A 14,489-nucleotide genomic window follows, 5' to 3' on the forward strand; every position below is an offset into this window, starting at 1 on the left:
AGCAGCCGTTACAAAAGAATGAGTTACCTCCATTATCTGCACAGATTACTGATTATCTGTTATGTTAAAGGAAATTCACTGGAGCAATGTTTACAGTATAATGCCAATTGTGTAGGAAACCAAAATGCACACAAACCAACAACCCTAGAAAAAGAAAAATCTTTCTCTGCAAAAGAAAAATTTGGAAAGATACACAAGCCTTTATCACAATATACCACTGGTGGGGAGAAGGATTGAAAGCTGGCGGGTAAAATGATTAGCTTTCTCTTTATAATCCTGATTCGTTTTTCAACAAAGCATATCCTACTTTATTTTTATTTTATCCTATTAAAAAAAATAAAATAATAATCCCAGGGGCACCTGGGTGGCTCAGTTGAGCATCCAACTTTGGCTCGGGTCATGACCACGCGATTCTTGAGTTCGAGCCCCACATCAGGATCACTGCTGTCAGTGCAGAGCCTACTTCAGATCCTCAGTCCCTCTCTGCCCCTGCCCCGTTACATACACATGCTCGTGCTCTCTCTCTCTCTCGCTCTCAAAAATAATAAACTTTTTTTTTAAATCCTAAAGGTATAATCCATCCCTCAAATCTCTAATGAGTACTGTATAAAACTTACCACAAAGAGTTGATTTGGCTTAATACTTGAAAATCAATCAACATGATTAGAAAAGAAAGAGGAGGAAGACCATNGTTGATTTGGCTTAATACTTTAAAATCAATCTACATGATTAGGAAAGAAAGAGGAGGAAGACCATGAGCTTTGTATCAGAAAGGCCAAAGTTCTCAGGCCACCTCTATCTATGTGTCCCTGTACAAGTTACTTAAACTTTGTATGGCTCAGTCTGCAAAACGGTTATGGTCTTGTCCACCTCATAGGACCTTTGTGAGGACCCAAGACTAATAATTAACAGCTAACACCAACTGAGGGCTTCCTGTTTGCCAGGTGCTGTACTACATGCTTTGCACATAGTAACTGCTTACTACCCAGGAAAGATTCAGGAGGTAAGCATGACCATCCCCTCCATTTTATAGATGAGAGAGAACTGTGGTCCACAGAAGTGAAGTAACTTGGCCAGCTTCCCTCCCCCTCTCTCTTTCACACACACACACACACACACACACACACACACACACACACACACGAGAGTAGCACAGCCAGGACATGAACCTGCATCCATACCCTTGCTCCCTACATCCATATTTTTTTTGTAAACATAGTTTATTGTCAAATTGGCTTCCATACAACACCCAGTGCTCATCTCAACAAGTGTCCTCCTCAAAGCCCATCACCCATTCATATTCTTAATACAGTAGGGTGAAATATCTGTGAAAGAGCTTTTCTGGTTACAAAGTCCCATCCACCTGTAAGGAATTCTTAGTAGAGGTGGAAAAGAGAAGAAATACACAGAAATCTAAACACGGTTAAGGGTTGAGTAAAGACGAAACGGAAGCAACGTCTAGTGGTATCCAAATAAGTGGCAATGTCTACACATACAATCAGAATTCATGATTCCCCATCCTGCTCTTCAGAATCCCACTGATGAGTGTACAGTTTCCTACCTCCGTGCCTGGCCATGGCATTCCCTTATTTGAACTGCTTTGCTCTTCTGTGATTGCATGCATATTTAATTCACCCCTCAAGGCTCAGTTTGGGCTTTATTTCTCTGTGAAGCCTTTATGGACCACTTAACCCACTGATCTCTCCAAGAGGTAGTACATTCAGCTGTAGCATATTGGAAACCACATAACTCTGGGCAAGTCATTTAAACCTCTCTGCACCCTAATCTTCATAAGTAAAATGGGGTTCTTGTGTGAGTTAAATGGTAATATATGTAAACTACCTGACATACAGCAGGTGCCTGATCAATGCTAATATTAATCCTCTTCCCATCTTAGAACTTGGAACAACTGCAATTTAGCAATTCAGCATGAACTGCCTTGTGATACGCATTTTTCATGATTTCGGTATTAATACTGCCATAATTTATGCCTCATCTTTCTAATTAAACTGCAAGTTCCTTGAGAGCCAGGAACATACCCTTGGCTGTTTCTGCATTCACTGCAGCATATCGCACAAAACATAATACCAAAAACTGCTCAATGAAAATCTGGACTGGCTGTGTGATTAGGCTAGCTTCATGGAGGATGAGAGGCTCTCAAAAATTAATCTTGGGGCACCTGGGTGGCTCAGTTGGTTAAGCATCTGACTCTTGACTTCGGCTCAGGTCACGAACTCACAGTTCATGAGTTCGAGTCCTGTATCAGGCTCTGCGCAATTAGTGCCGAGCCTGCTTGGGATTCTGTCTCTCTCTACTCCTCTCCTGCGTGCTCTCTCTCTCAAAAAATAAATAAATAAACTTTTAAAAAAACATTAATGTTAAAATAAAGGCAGCTATTAGACATATTCTAGAATAGTCCCTAGAATTTGGTTTCACCTCATCAGAAAAAACTGGCCTTTGTAGAAGGCCGAGGCACAATTTTGACCAAATCAAGTCTTCAAAACGTGAAGGCCTCTTCTCAAACCAAGCTTTTTATCTTTTAAGTGCTCTCAGGAAAGCAAAGGGACATTCTGTCCCTAGCTCAGGTCCAAGATTTAAACTATAACTTTCTTAAAATGGCTCAATTTGCCAGTCACCAAAGTAACTTTTCTAGGTCAGTTAGCACATTTCAACGTGCCAATTAGCAAATGTAAGATTCTCAACCCCATTTGCCCTGGTGAAAGCAAAGTTTCTCAAGCAGCACACTTGGGGACAAGGTGTGCCAGCAGCAAGGCTGTGACTAGAGAACATTAAGATAATGATTGTGGATGCCAGGGAGCAGCCCCAGTAATGAAAAAATCATTATTAGCCTCTTCCACTCAGTCTCAGAGTGAGGGACATTCGAGAAAACCATCTCTCACAAAACAGGAACCAGACAAAAGGTGGGGGCGGGGGATGGGAAAGGAGGAAAAAAAGAACACATGAGAGATTAACAGAGATAGGGAATAATGGNCGAGGCTTTGGGCCTTAAAGAAGAAAAAGAGCATGATGAAAAGAATCATTACTGTCATTATTATTCTAGTAGAAGACAGATGGCTGCAAAAAAAAAATAAAAAAATACGGGTCAGGCTAGAGTCTTTAGTCTGGGAAGGGGGTGGATATGGAGTCTTATATGTTTGTTTTCTGCTTCCACTCTCCCTTGCTCAGAACACTCTACATTCAGAAGGAACTCTCCTGGACATCTGAGGACAAAAGGCACAGGGCTGGAGATGTAGCTCATGCCCTGTGTCTCACTCTGAGGACCAGATCACCAACGTTGTAAGGTAAGAGATGGAAATGAGAACCCAGTATGTAACCAGGTTCCGTGGGGGGGACTACAGCCAGCTTGGGTGGGAGGGGATCTTAACATTGGATCCACAGATAGGCTAGAGGTTGGGGGGAGACAGGAGAGGAGAGTCTTCTGAAATTATGTGCCAAACTGTGTTTGTGCATTTATCTAGGAAGAGGCTCTACAGTCTTCTTCAGCTTCTCAAAGAAACCTACAGCCCAACTCTTTTAGATGGACAGAAGCTAAGAAGCTTCTGCAGCATCTGGGCTCACCAGCTTTCAAACTTGCCCTAAACTCTAGTCACAGAATAGGAAAACAGCTCTGAAGTCTGAGTCAGGAGACTNCACCCAGGCGCCCCAGGAGACCTGGATTTTAGAGGCCACCTACCTTAGCTTCCTAGGCAAGGCATTTATCCTTCTAAAGACTCCCTCTAGAAGATGAGACCAGACAAGCTTTCAGCTCCCTGCTAATCTAATAGTCAAGAGTTCCATGATGCATTTTTTTCTTCTTCCCTCCAAGAAGAGAAATAGCACTTAAGACACTTCACCTGAAGCCAGGAAAAGACATTCTCCAAAATCCTGGCAGTAAAGAGCTCTTCCTTATAACATGACCCATTGGAATATGTTGTCCTTCCTCTAAGGTGTCAGCTTCTAAGGTGGAGAACCAGGAAAAACTGGGACCCGGGCATTCTCTAGCTGGTCTGCATATTCTGGTTCCAGGAAGTCACAGGACAAAGTATAGCAAATGGAAATTCACTGATGACCAGTCAGCTTTAGCTGACTGTGACAACTTCCTGGAACTCCCTCCTTCTCTGTCTTTATATATATGAGCATATATCGAACTCTGTTACTGACACACACACACTTGCTCGTTTTCTTTTCCTTGCTTTTATATTACTGCTAATGAAGAACAACAAAAACAAAAATATTAAAAAAGTAAAGGGTCAAGAACAAAGAGCAAAAGAGGGGTGCCTGGCAGGCTCAGTCAGTAGAGCATGTTAGTCTTGGTCTTGGGATTGTGAGTTCAAACCCCACACTGGGCCAGAAGGTTACTTAAAAAAGAAGAAGAAGGAGAAAATATCCTTTTGGGGCGCCTGGGTGGCTCAGTCGGTTAAGTGTCTAACTCTTGGTTTTGACTCAGGTCACGATCTCGCAGCTTCGTAGGTTCGAGCCCCATATTGGACTCTGCACTGGCAGTGCAGAGCCTGCTTGGAATTCTCTTTCCCTCTCTCTCTACCCCTCTGCCACTTGTGCTGTCTCTGTCTCTCTCCAAATAAACAAACAAAGAAACAAACAAACTTTAAAAATTATATAAAAAGGGAGAAAAAGCAAAAGAGAAGTCAAAAACTGGGTTCTTACCTAATTGGATCATCAGGCTTAAGAAAGAGTTGCTTCACTCTCAACAATAGCCAAAACATGGAAAGAGCCTAAGTGTCCATCAACGGANTTCATGTTAGAAAAAGGGCACCAATATTATTTATCAGAGTGATTAGAATTGCTCATTAAGAGAGAGCTCATCAAAGAAGTTTCAATGTTAAGGAAAGTTACTTGAACATTTTTGATTAGCTGATTGGCTATAGCTTGATACCTATTTGTAAAGTATTAAGTGTTATAACAACTGTAATAGCAAATCTGCCATGAGAAAGGAGAAGAAGGGGAAAGAGAGAAAGAGATGGGAGGGAGGGAGGGAGGGAGGAAGGAAGGAAGGAAGGAAGGAAGGAAGGAAGGAAGGAAGGAAGGAAAAAAAGGAANTAGCAAATCTGCCATGAGAAAGGAGAAGAAGGGGAAAGAGAGAAAGAGATGGGAGGGAGGGAGGGAGGGAGGAAGGAAGGAAGGAAGCAAGGAAGGAAGGAAGGAAGGAAGGAAGGAAAAAAAGGAATGAAAGAGAAATACTGTTTTCTCTATAGAGCAGTAAAGCTGTAATGGGCTGAATTGTGTCCCCACCAAAATTCATAGGCTCAAGGCCTAATCGTAGAATGTCACTACGTTTGGAAATACCTCCATTAAAGTGGTGATTAAATTAAAAAGAGGCCATTAGGTGGGCCCTAATCTAATCAGACAGATGTCCCTACAAGAAGAGGAGATTTGGATACACAGAGAGGCACCAGGGATGTGCATGAACACAGAAAAGACCATGTGAAAAGGCATCAAGATGGCGGCCACGTGCAAGTCAAGGAGACAGACTTCAGAGAAAACCAACTCTCCTGGCATCTTGATCTGGGGGATAATGAACAGTACCTTGCCTCAGAAGTTTATTCTGAGGATCAAATACATTAGCCCATGCAGAGCACTGAGAACAGTACCGGGTACATAGTAAGCGCTCCAGAAGTATCAGCTGGCCTAGTGAAGAGACACAGCTGTGATATAACAATACTGACCGAATAAAAGCTTCACCCATGCCGTTCTGACTCCAGGTACATGAATGGGCTTTTGGGGGCTTTTATTTTCAAGTTCGTACAATGGGAATCATCATGTCTGTTTATGCTCACCGGTCCTGCAAGACAACTGTTTGGCTTTCCTTGAGGGAAAGGTCCCACTAAGAAGAGAGATGAAGGCAACCTGTCTAGAGGAACCATATCTACCTCAACCAATGGCAGAGACTGGCCTGAGCTATGGGCTAGAAGCACTCAAACTCAGGATCACTGACTATGTGAGCCTGGGTGGGGGGGAATTTTCTGGTGTGCCACCCCTTCCTGGAATCTGCCAGGACTTCTGAAAAGGAAGAAGGGAAGCAGCTTTTTATCTGCCTAACCTCTCAATCTGAGAAAACAGTGACAGGGTGAGTGGACAGATGGGATAAGAGAGCACTGGAGTCATTTCTCTGCCTTAGCACGGTACCTCCACAGCGTGGCTCAACATCCCCGGGCGAGTGAAGAAATAGCTTTTAAATTTGTTTGCTTTGCACCATTCTTGGGTACTATCCCCTATAGCTCTGAGACCAAGGCAGGCGTTCTGATGAAGGACTTAGGTAAAGTCAGGCAAGTCGTATATTGTGGGGAATGCGGAAGGGAGAGCAAAGGTACCTGTGTCAGCAGCCTGTGCCTGCTGATGCCAGCTCGCAGGAGAACACTGAGCTGCATGTGCCCGGCCTATCATGACAGAGACCATATTGCCTGTCCTTATCCTACTCTGGCACTCCCCACTTCGGGAGCTCCTCCGGTCTATCTATGAGATGCTTTGGGCTCTCTGAAAGAAAGCAGGGAGGCCCTGTAAGCCACTTGTTAAAATGCAGATTGTGACGTAGTAGGTCTGAGGTATGGGCCTAAAATTCTGCATTTCTACCCCAATGTTTATAGCAGCACTATACACACACACACACACACACACACACACAGAAACACACACACACACTATGGAATATTACTTGGCCATCAAAAAGAATGAAATCTTGCCATTTGCAACAATACGGATGGAACTAGAACGTATTATGCTAAGTGAAATAAGTATGTCAGAGAAAGACAAATATATGATTTCACTCATATGTGGAACTTAAGAAATAAAACCGATGAACATGGGGGAAAGGAAGCCAAAATAAGATAAAAAAACAGAGAGGGAGAGCTGCCTGGGTGGTGCAGTTGGTTAAGCGTTCCACTTCAGCTCAGGTCACGATCTCACAGTTTGTGACTTTGAGCCCCATGTCGGGGTCTGTGCTGACAGCTCAGAGCCTGGAGCCTGTTTCAAATTCTGTGTCTCCCTCTCTCTCTGCCCTCCACCACTCGTGTCGTGCTCTGTTCTCTCTCTCTCTCTCAAAAATAAATAAAAATGGGCACCTGGTGGCTCAGTCAGTTAAGCATCCTATTTCAGCTCAAGTCATGATCTCACAGGTCATGGGATGGGAGTCCCATGTTGGGCTCTGTGCTGACAGTTCAGATCCTGCTTTGGATCCTGTGTCTCCCTCTCTCTGCCCCTCCCAAGCTCGTACTCTGTCTCTGTCTCTCTCTCAAAAATAAACATTTAAAAATGTGAATAAATTAATTTATTTAGTTATTTAAAAAGCAGAGAGGGAGACAAACCATAAGAGACTCTTAAAAAGAGAGAACTGAGAATTGCTGGGNAAGCACTGGGTGTTACAATGAAGTGAGAAATTCTATTCCTGAAATCATTATTACTAACTTGGATTTAAATAAATAATTTAAAAAATAAAAATTAAATAATAAATTAAATAAAATTCTGCATTTCTAAGAGGAAGCACCCACGTGGGCTGGTCCTCAGACCACACTTAGAGTTCTGCATTTGGAGTTACCTGGAATTATAATCACCTAGGATGCTGATTCTCCAACAGTGGTCTGAGGACCCCAGCAATCGACATTACCTGGGGGCTTATTACCAAGGCTCGTTTCCTGGCATCATCCACAATCCTCTGAATCAGACCTTCTGAAGGTGAGGTCTGGCAATCCACATTTTTTAGTCATTTCCTTAGGTTGATTGCTATGGACATGGAGTTTCAGAGCTACTGCACAAAATCAGTGGTCCTCAACTGCAGCTCCACATTAGAAACACTTCTTAAAAACACTATACCCAGGCTGTGTCACAGATCAAGAACTCAGATGCTCCAAGGCATCAATGGTTTCTGTTTGTTTTTGTTGTTGCTGTTGTTCATTCGTTTGTTTTTTTAAGTACCCCTGGGTGAGCCTGGAGCAAAGTTTTGAGCCTGGGTTCAAGATCACTGCTTTAGATGAATGCTTTTTCTTTTAATTTCTGTTGATGTACAATATGCATCTAGAAACATAGAGCGATCATAAGGGTATACGTACTTGTGAGGAAGGTGTGAAAACATCCTTGGAGAGAGTGAAGGATAGCTGTGCTTATAGGATCTAGAGGCTTCTCAATTCCTAACGGCCACTTAGAACTTGTGTGAATCCCAGAACGTCAGTTTCTTCCTCCATAACAAGAGGTTATAATACTTGCCCTTATCTACCTCATGTAACTGTTATGTGAAAAGACCCCGTAAACTATAAAATGCTATCCAAAGAGCAAGGATTAGCATTATGAGATTTAAACTGTGATCTTAATGCATGACGCAAATTTAAGTCATGAAAACAGAAAGCAGTAGCCAGGATTTTACAGATGATTTCTTTTCCTGTGCTTTCTAACATGGCCGGCTAATCTCTCCACAGTCCCGCATGAGGGAGTCTGAGGACAGGGCCCTGCCACCCCAGTCTTAAAACTCCTGCTTCTCTCTATGCCCATTTATCAACCAGCCCCTGCTACACTGGGATTCTACTTGCTAGCCACTGCAGGGGGTGGGGGGCAGGGGCCCAGACGGCCCTGCAGGCTTGGGTGAATGGGAGAAAGAATCTATTTCTTTCCCACTTGGCCTCTTGGCAAAGCAGACAGGCTTTGAGGCTCCCCATCTGATTATTCTGAGCCAATGTGGCTGAGTCCAAACTAGAGCACCTTTGAACATCTGGAAACTTCTAATTGAGTTGCCCAGCCCAGCCCCCCCTTCTCTCCACCAAAACTCTCCAAGAGCTCCTGTAGGCTTTGNTATATAAATATATAAAATATATATATTTAAAATATAGATATTTTAACACCTACATGGGCACATGAGCTAAGGATGAGGGCAAGCACAGGATAGTGAAGGAGTGAGCAAATACTGCTCTGTACATTGCTGGTGTGTTTCTAGAACAGGGAACTTACCAGCCGGGTATTTACCACAGGAAACAGCAGGGCCAGAAGTGCTCCATTCAACATGTGCATCTGGAGCCTGGAGAGGAAAAACAGATAAAAGTCCAGGTCACACTCGCACTCTGTTGCAAAAGCAGGCAAAAATGTGTCCAGTTACGCCATGCCATATGGGAGAGCATGTCAACAAGCGGTTCTCTGTGTAAAATGGCACCAGTGTTGGCGCACACGCATAATAAATTGAAAGCAGCACGTTTTGCACTAATGAAATGTTCTGACCACTGCCTCAAAATTCCCCAAATGCTCTCTGAACATGCTCTGGCTACACTACTTCATTCCATAATGAGCCCTGCTCTCCCTAGGCTTCCGATCAGTCCCAATCAACAACTTTAGCCGCCGCGGTTCAGGGCAACTGTTGAAAAGAGGGGTTATACAAGGCAACCGCCCTGTTACTGCAATGGAGTACGAGACACTCAGTTTTTTATAATGTGCTTGTTTATTTACACAGCCACGTATGATCCTTCTTCCCCAAACAGTGGCGTAGGCATAAAAAGGCTATTCAATGTGGCAAGCCGAACATAGTATTTTGTCAACTGTATTCCACCACATTCTTAGACATGTCTTCAGTGCACTTCAGATTCTGTGTCTCCCTCTCTCTCTGCCCCTCCCCAGCTCGCTCACTCGCTCTCTCTCTCTCTCTCTAAAAATAAACATTGAAAAAAAATNCTCACTGGGATACGCATCCAAATTCAGCTCAGCTCATGATCTCATGACCAGTGTGAGTTCGAGCCCAGCATCAGGCTCTGTGCTGACAGCTCAGAGCCTAGAGCCTGCTTCGGATTCTGTGTCTCGCTTTCTCTCTGCCCCTCACCAACTTGCACTCTGTCTCTCTCTCAAAAATAAATATTTTAAAAATTAAAAAACAAAAAAAGAAATATCTTCAGGGTCACTGTCAGAGGTGGGAATGGCAGAAGTGGTGACTTTCCAGGCTTTCTTTAATTTTACAAATTGTGGGGCGCCTGGGTGGCTTAGTCGGTTAAGCGTCCGACTTTCGCTTAGGTCATGATCTCGCGGTTCGTGGGTTCGAGCCCCGCGTTGGGCTCTGTGCTGACGGCCAGCTCAGAGCCTGGAGCCTGTTTCGGAGTCTGTGACTCCCTCTCTCTCTGACCCTCCCCTGCTCACGCTGTCTCTCTCTCTCTCTCTCTCCCAGAAATAAATAAAACATTAAAAAAATTTAATTTTACAAATTGGCTTTTGTGACTTCAAAGCAAAACAAAAAAGGGAAAGGTGGGGAGAAGAAGAAAATGAAGACGAAGACCAAGAAAACCACCAGTCTCCAGCATCAGTAATAATACTGTTTCCTAATATCAGACTTGTTGAAATGTATGCTAGAAACCCTTTATAAGTCAAGAAAAACCAAATTAGAGGGCACCTTGGTGGCNATCCCCGTGTTGGGCTCTATGCTGACAGTGTGGAGCCTGCTTGGGATTCTGTCTCTCCCTCTCTCTGACCCTCTCTTGCTTGTGCTCTGTCTCTTTCTCAAAAATAAATAAACATTAAAAAAAAGAACAACCAAGTCAGGAACAAACTGCTTGTGAGGGCTCTGAGGATGAATTTAAACAACTTCCTTCATCACCCAAGGCAAATGGTTCTTTATTTTTTTAATGTCTATTTATTTTTGAGGGAGAGAGAGACAGAGCGTGAGTGGGGGAGGAGCAGAGAGTGGGAGACCCAGAATCCAAAGCAGACTCTAGCTCTGAGCTGTCAGCAGACAGCCTGACTCGAGGTTGAACTCACGGATGGAGAGATCATGACCTGAGCTGAGGTCCGATGCTTAACCGACTGAGCCACCAAGGCGCCCTGACAAACAGTCCTTTAAAACTGAGGGACAAGTCAAGAATTACAGTTCTTCTGAAGGAAAGAAGATTTACTGGGTAANCATACACACACACACACACACACACACACACACACAAACACACACACACACACACTCACTCACTCACTCACTCACACAGCAGCCCTGCAATATCAGGATTTCTCCCATGTCCTGAATGGGAAAGCAGTCCATACTCTGAAGGCCCCCAAGAAGTTCAGGCACTCTCTTGAAGCTCACAGATGTGTGCCTAAGACTGAGAGACGCTACGGAGACCCATGAGAACAGCACCAAAGCCCAAAGGCGGTTTTTCACTTCCCTCAGTCTGCTCATTACTGTTGCTCATTGTTACCAATGCCACGAGGATGGTGGCAACGTGTACTTAACATAATCTTGGCGCCTATCTACTTAACTGCCTGACATGAATTCTCTCGCTTCATTCTGACAGCAATCTTATGAGACAGGTACAATTACTTCTTTTCCCATTTGGTGGGGAGGAAACCGAGTTCAGAGGTGCGAAGTGGCCTGGTTCACAACACACGCAAGAGAGAAGAGCCAAGATTGAAACCCAGGTTTCTCTAACTCCAGACCCCAAACTCCTAGATCCCTCCTGCTGCCTGATACCAGAGCTCCCCTCCCCACCTCCCTCCCAAATATGACCTCAGATGGAGAGTCAGAGAGGCTCATGTTTCCAAACTCTCTTTGGGATTCAGGAAAACCACCTTATTCATTCCCTAGCCAGCTCTCCATTCGCGTTCAGGGGCATGACCAAGGGAAGAATGCTCTGAGGCCACGCCAAGCCGTCGCGGTCCTGCAGTTTCACAGGACTTGGCTCAGTCCACAAAAGGGACGAGGTATCCAAAAGGGACACTGATGCAGTGTCACCCCCACCTCCCAGGGCTGGCCAGGTGACCATGCTTTTACAACAGGGTCATGAGAGGGGGGCACTCTGTGCTCTGAGAAACTGATTGCTGACAATGCTTGCTCAAGCCTCAAGAGCTTAGGGCAGGGGTCATTATCAGCCATTCCTGGCCTGGCCTAACTCTGTCTCTGGGCCTGCCTATGGGAAGCCCCAGGCATAAATAATCTTGTTTAGCCACAGCATAAATGTTTACCCTGGCAGAGGGAAACATCGCATTAAGAGTCCAGGCAAAGCTGGACTCCAGTGCCAGGCTTTGCCACTGGCATTAAAAGAATGCTGCCATTTACACAAGGTCAAAAAGATATCTGGGCACCAGAAGTGAAATCGTGAGGATGATGGAAATGATTCCAAAGGCCCATGGGAGGCCAAAAATAAAGAAAATAAAACCAACATCAAGATGCAAAAACAGGGGTGCCTAGCTGGCTCAGTCGGTGGAACATGCAACTCTTGATCTTGGGGTCATGAGTTCGAGCCCCATGTTGGGTGCAGAAATTACTTAAAAAGTAAATAAACATTTTAAAACAGAGATTCAAAACAACTATTAAATTCCTAAAGACAAGCCTGTTCTAGATCCCCAAAATTCAGTTCTATAATCTACATATATGCCAAAGAGAGGCTTATCTCTAATATATGAGAAGGTCTTACACATCAATAATTACAAAATGATCTAGCATGTATAGAGCATTTCTATGTGCCAATTTCCGGGTTAAGAACCCAGATGCATCATCTCATTTATCCATCAGTGTTTAGTATAATCATTATCATCTTCTTTAACTTCACAGCTGAGAAAACCAAAGCACTCAGTGACTACATGACTTGCCACAAATCACAAAAACAGCAAGAGTCAGAGGAAGAGATCACACTCAGGTCTCACCAAGTTCCGAGACTGTTTTTGCCACTGTAGCTTGCTTTAAATCCAAGATATGAATGATGAACATTATATATGTTCCATGTGTGTGTCTATGTGTGTATGTATCTGTGTGAGAGAGAGTCAGATTGGAGAGAGAGAGGGGCAGAGTCAGTCAGACTGTAGGCTAGAGGGCAAAACGAGAGTCAGACTATAGGTCAAGTAGGAAAAGATTCTGGACTGCCTAAGGGGAGAGAGGGTAATGCCTAAGGGCAAGAGAACTCCTTGGGTGTTTTGTAGCAAAACTGTCCCAATTATATACCTGCCCTGCCCTCTCTAGACCCCAAGCACAGCCTGACAGGTAAGGGACTGGCCGTATGAAAGGCAAAGGCTTTTGTTTTCACTTTATATCCACCTCCATCCTGCCACCCAGATGCTTTTGGGTATGGGAAATGGATAATGGGCCGCTAGAATGTCCTACGGGAGTTACCTCACCTGTACAATGGGAACAAGAATAGTACCCAACTCATAGGATTGCTATAAGGAGTTAATATGTTGAAGTACTTAGAAGAACACATTGTATATAGGAAGACTCATATATGTCTTTGGTAAATAAATGGTGAAAATTTTGTCTAAAGCTTCAAGATGTAAAGGGGGGGGCAAGGAGAAAAAAGGAAAGCATGTGAGAGTTGAACTGTTAAAAAAAAAAATCCAAAGTATGAAAAGGAGGTCCACAGAAAGCAAACAGGCAGTCTGAAGGCCAGAACCAAACAACACAACTTAGAGACAGACTTCTGTTCAGTTTAGTCATGCTCATAAATCTCCATGACAGCTCAGTCTTGGCCATTACTATTGTCACAAATATTTTGTCAGCTTTTTTGTTTTTGTGAAGGATACTGAGCTAAATTAGCTTCGTTGGTAAGAAACTGGGGCAATATGGCAAATGTCATGGGTTTAATTCTCTTCCAGGTCAGTTCCTGTCATTATATTTAGTTCCACAAACATTAATCAATCCATTACTATGTCTAACACTGTTTCAGAGGCTGTAGGGAAAAGGAGATCAGTATAACACATAGTATCTGCCTTTAAGAAAATAACAAGCTTGGGGTACCTGGGTGGCTTAGTCGGGTTAAATGTCTTCCTTCAGCTCAGGCCATGATCTCACGGTGCGTGGGTTTGAACCCCATATTGGGCTCGGTGCTGACAGCTCAGAACCTGGGGCCTGCTTGGGATTCTGTGTCTCCCTCTCTCTCTGTCCCTCCCCGGCTTGCTCATGTTCTCTGTCTCTCAAAAATAAATAAACATTAAGAAAAAGAAAGTAACAATCTTACTGACAAGGCAAGAAATGAAGTGATGAAAGGAAATGGAAATGGAGTATAATGGTGAAGAATTCAGGGTTTGGCAACAAACCTACGCTCAAATTCCAGATCTACCACATACTGATTGAGTGACTCTGGACAAGTGAGTTACAATACGTGTGTCAGTATCCCCAATCATAAAACAGGGCTAATCACAGTACCCAGCTGAAAAGTTTGTTGAGAGAATTTAATAAGACCATGTAAACTGACTGACATAGTGTTTAGGATATAGTAAGCACTCAGTACATGGTAGCTATGATTATCCTTAATAAGGCAATATAAATGAATATCATGTTACTACTAAACACCTTCATGAGATGGCTTATATTTCAACTTAATGTACTTGATTACAACCAAGAACCAAAACATACGAAACAGGTGGCAAGTTCTAGAAGTCACTGGAAAGGCAAATTCAAGGAGAGGAATTCTCAAAGGAAATTATAAAATACTTTGAACTGGACAAAAATAAAAATACAACATATCAATATGTGTCAGATGCTTATAACAAAATTTGTAGATTAGAAAAAAAGACCTAATTTAGTAATCCAAGCT

General features: G+C 43.5%; 1 protein-coding gene across 1 annotated transcript in view; it reads right to left on the reverse strand.

Moving 5' to 3' along the window:
* TMEM164 (transmembrane protein 164) overlaps window positions 1-14,489 on the reverse strand; it is a 183,793-nt gene that overhangs the window by 80,895 nt on the left and 88,409 nt on the right. Inside the window, exon 3 of the mRNA XM_077773599.1 lies at window positions 8,950-9,016. Coding sequence (XP_077629725.1) covers window positions 8,950-9,016 — 67 coding nt within the window. The remainder of the gene's footprint in view (window positions 1-8,949; window positions 9,017-14,489) is intronic.

This window comes from Crocuta crocuta, unplaced genomic scaffold (assembly GCF_008692635.1).
Source record: "Crocuta crocuta isolate KB4526 unplaced genomic scaffold, BGI_CrCroc_1.0 scaffold737, whole genome shotgun sequence".
Lineage (NCBI taxonomy): Eukaryota > Metazoa > Chordata > Mammalia > Carnivora > Hyaenidae > Crocuta > Crocuta crocuta.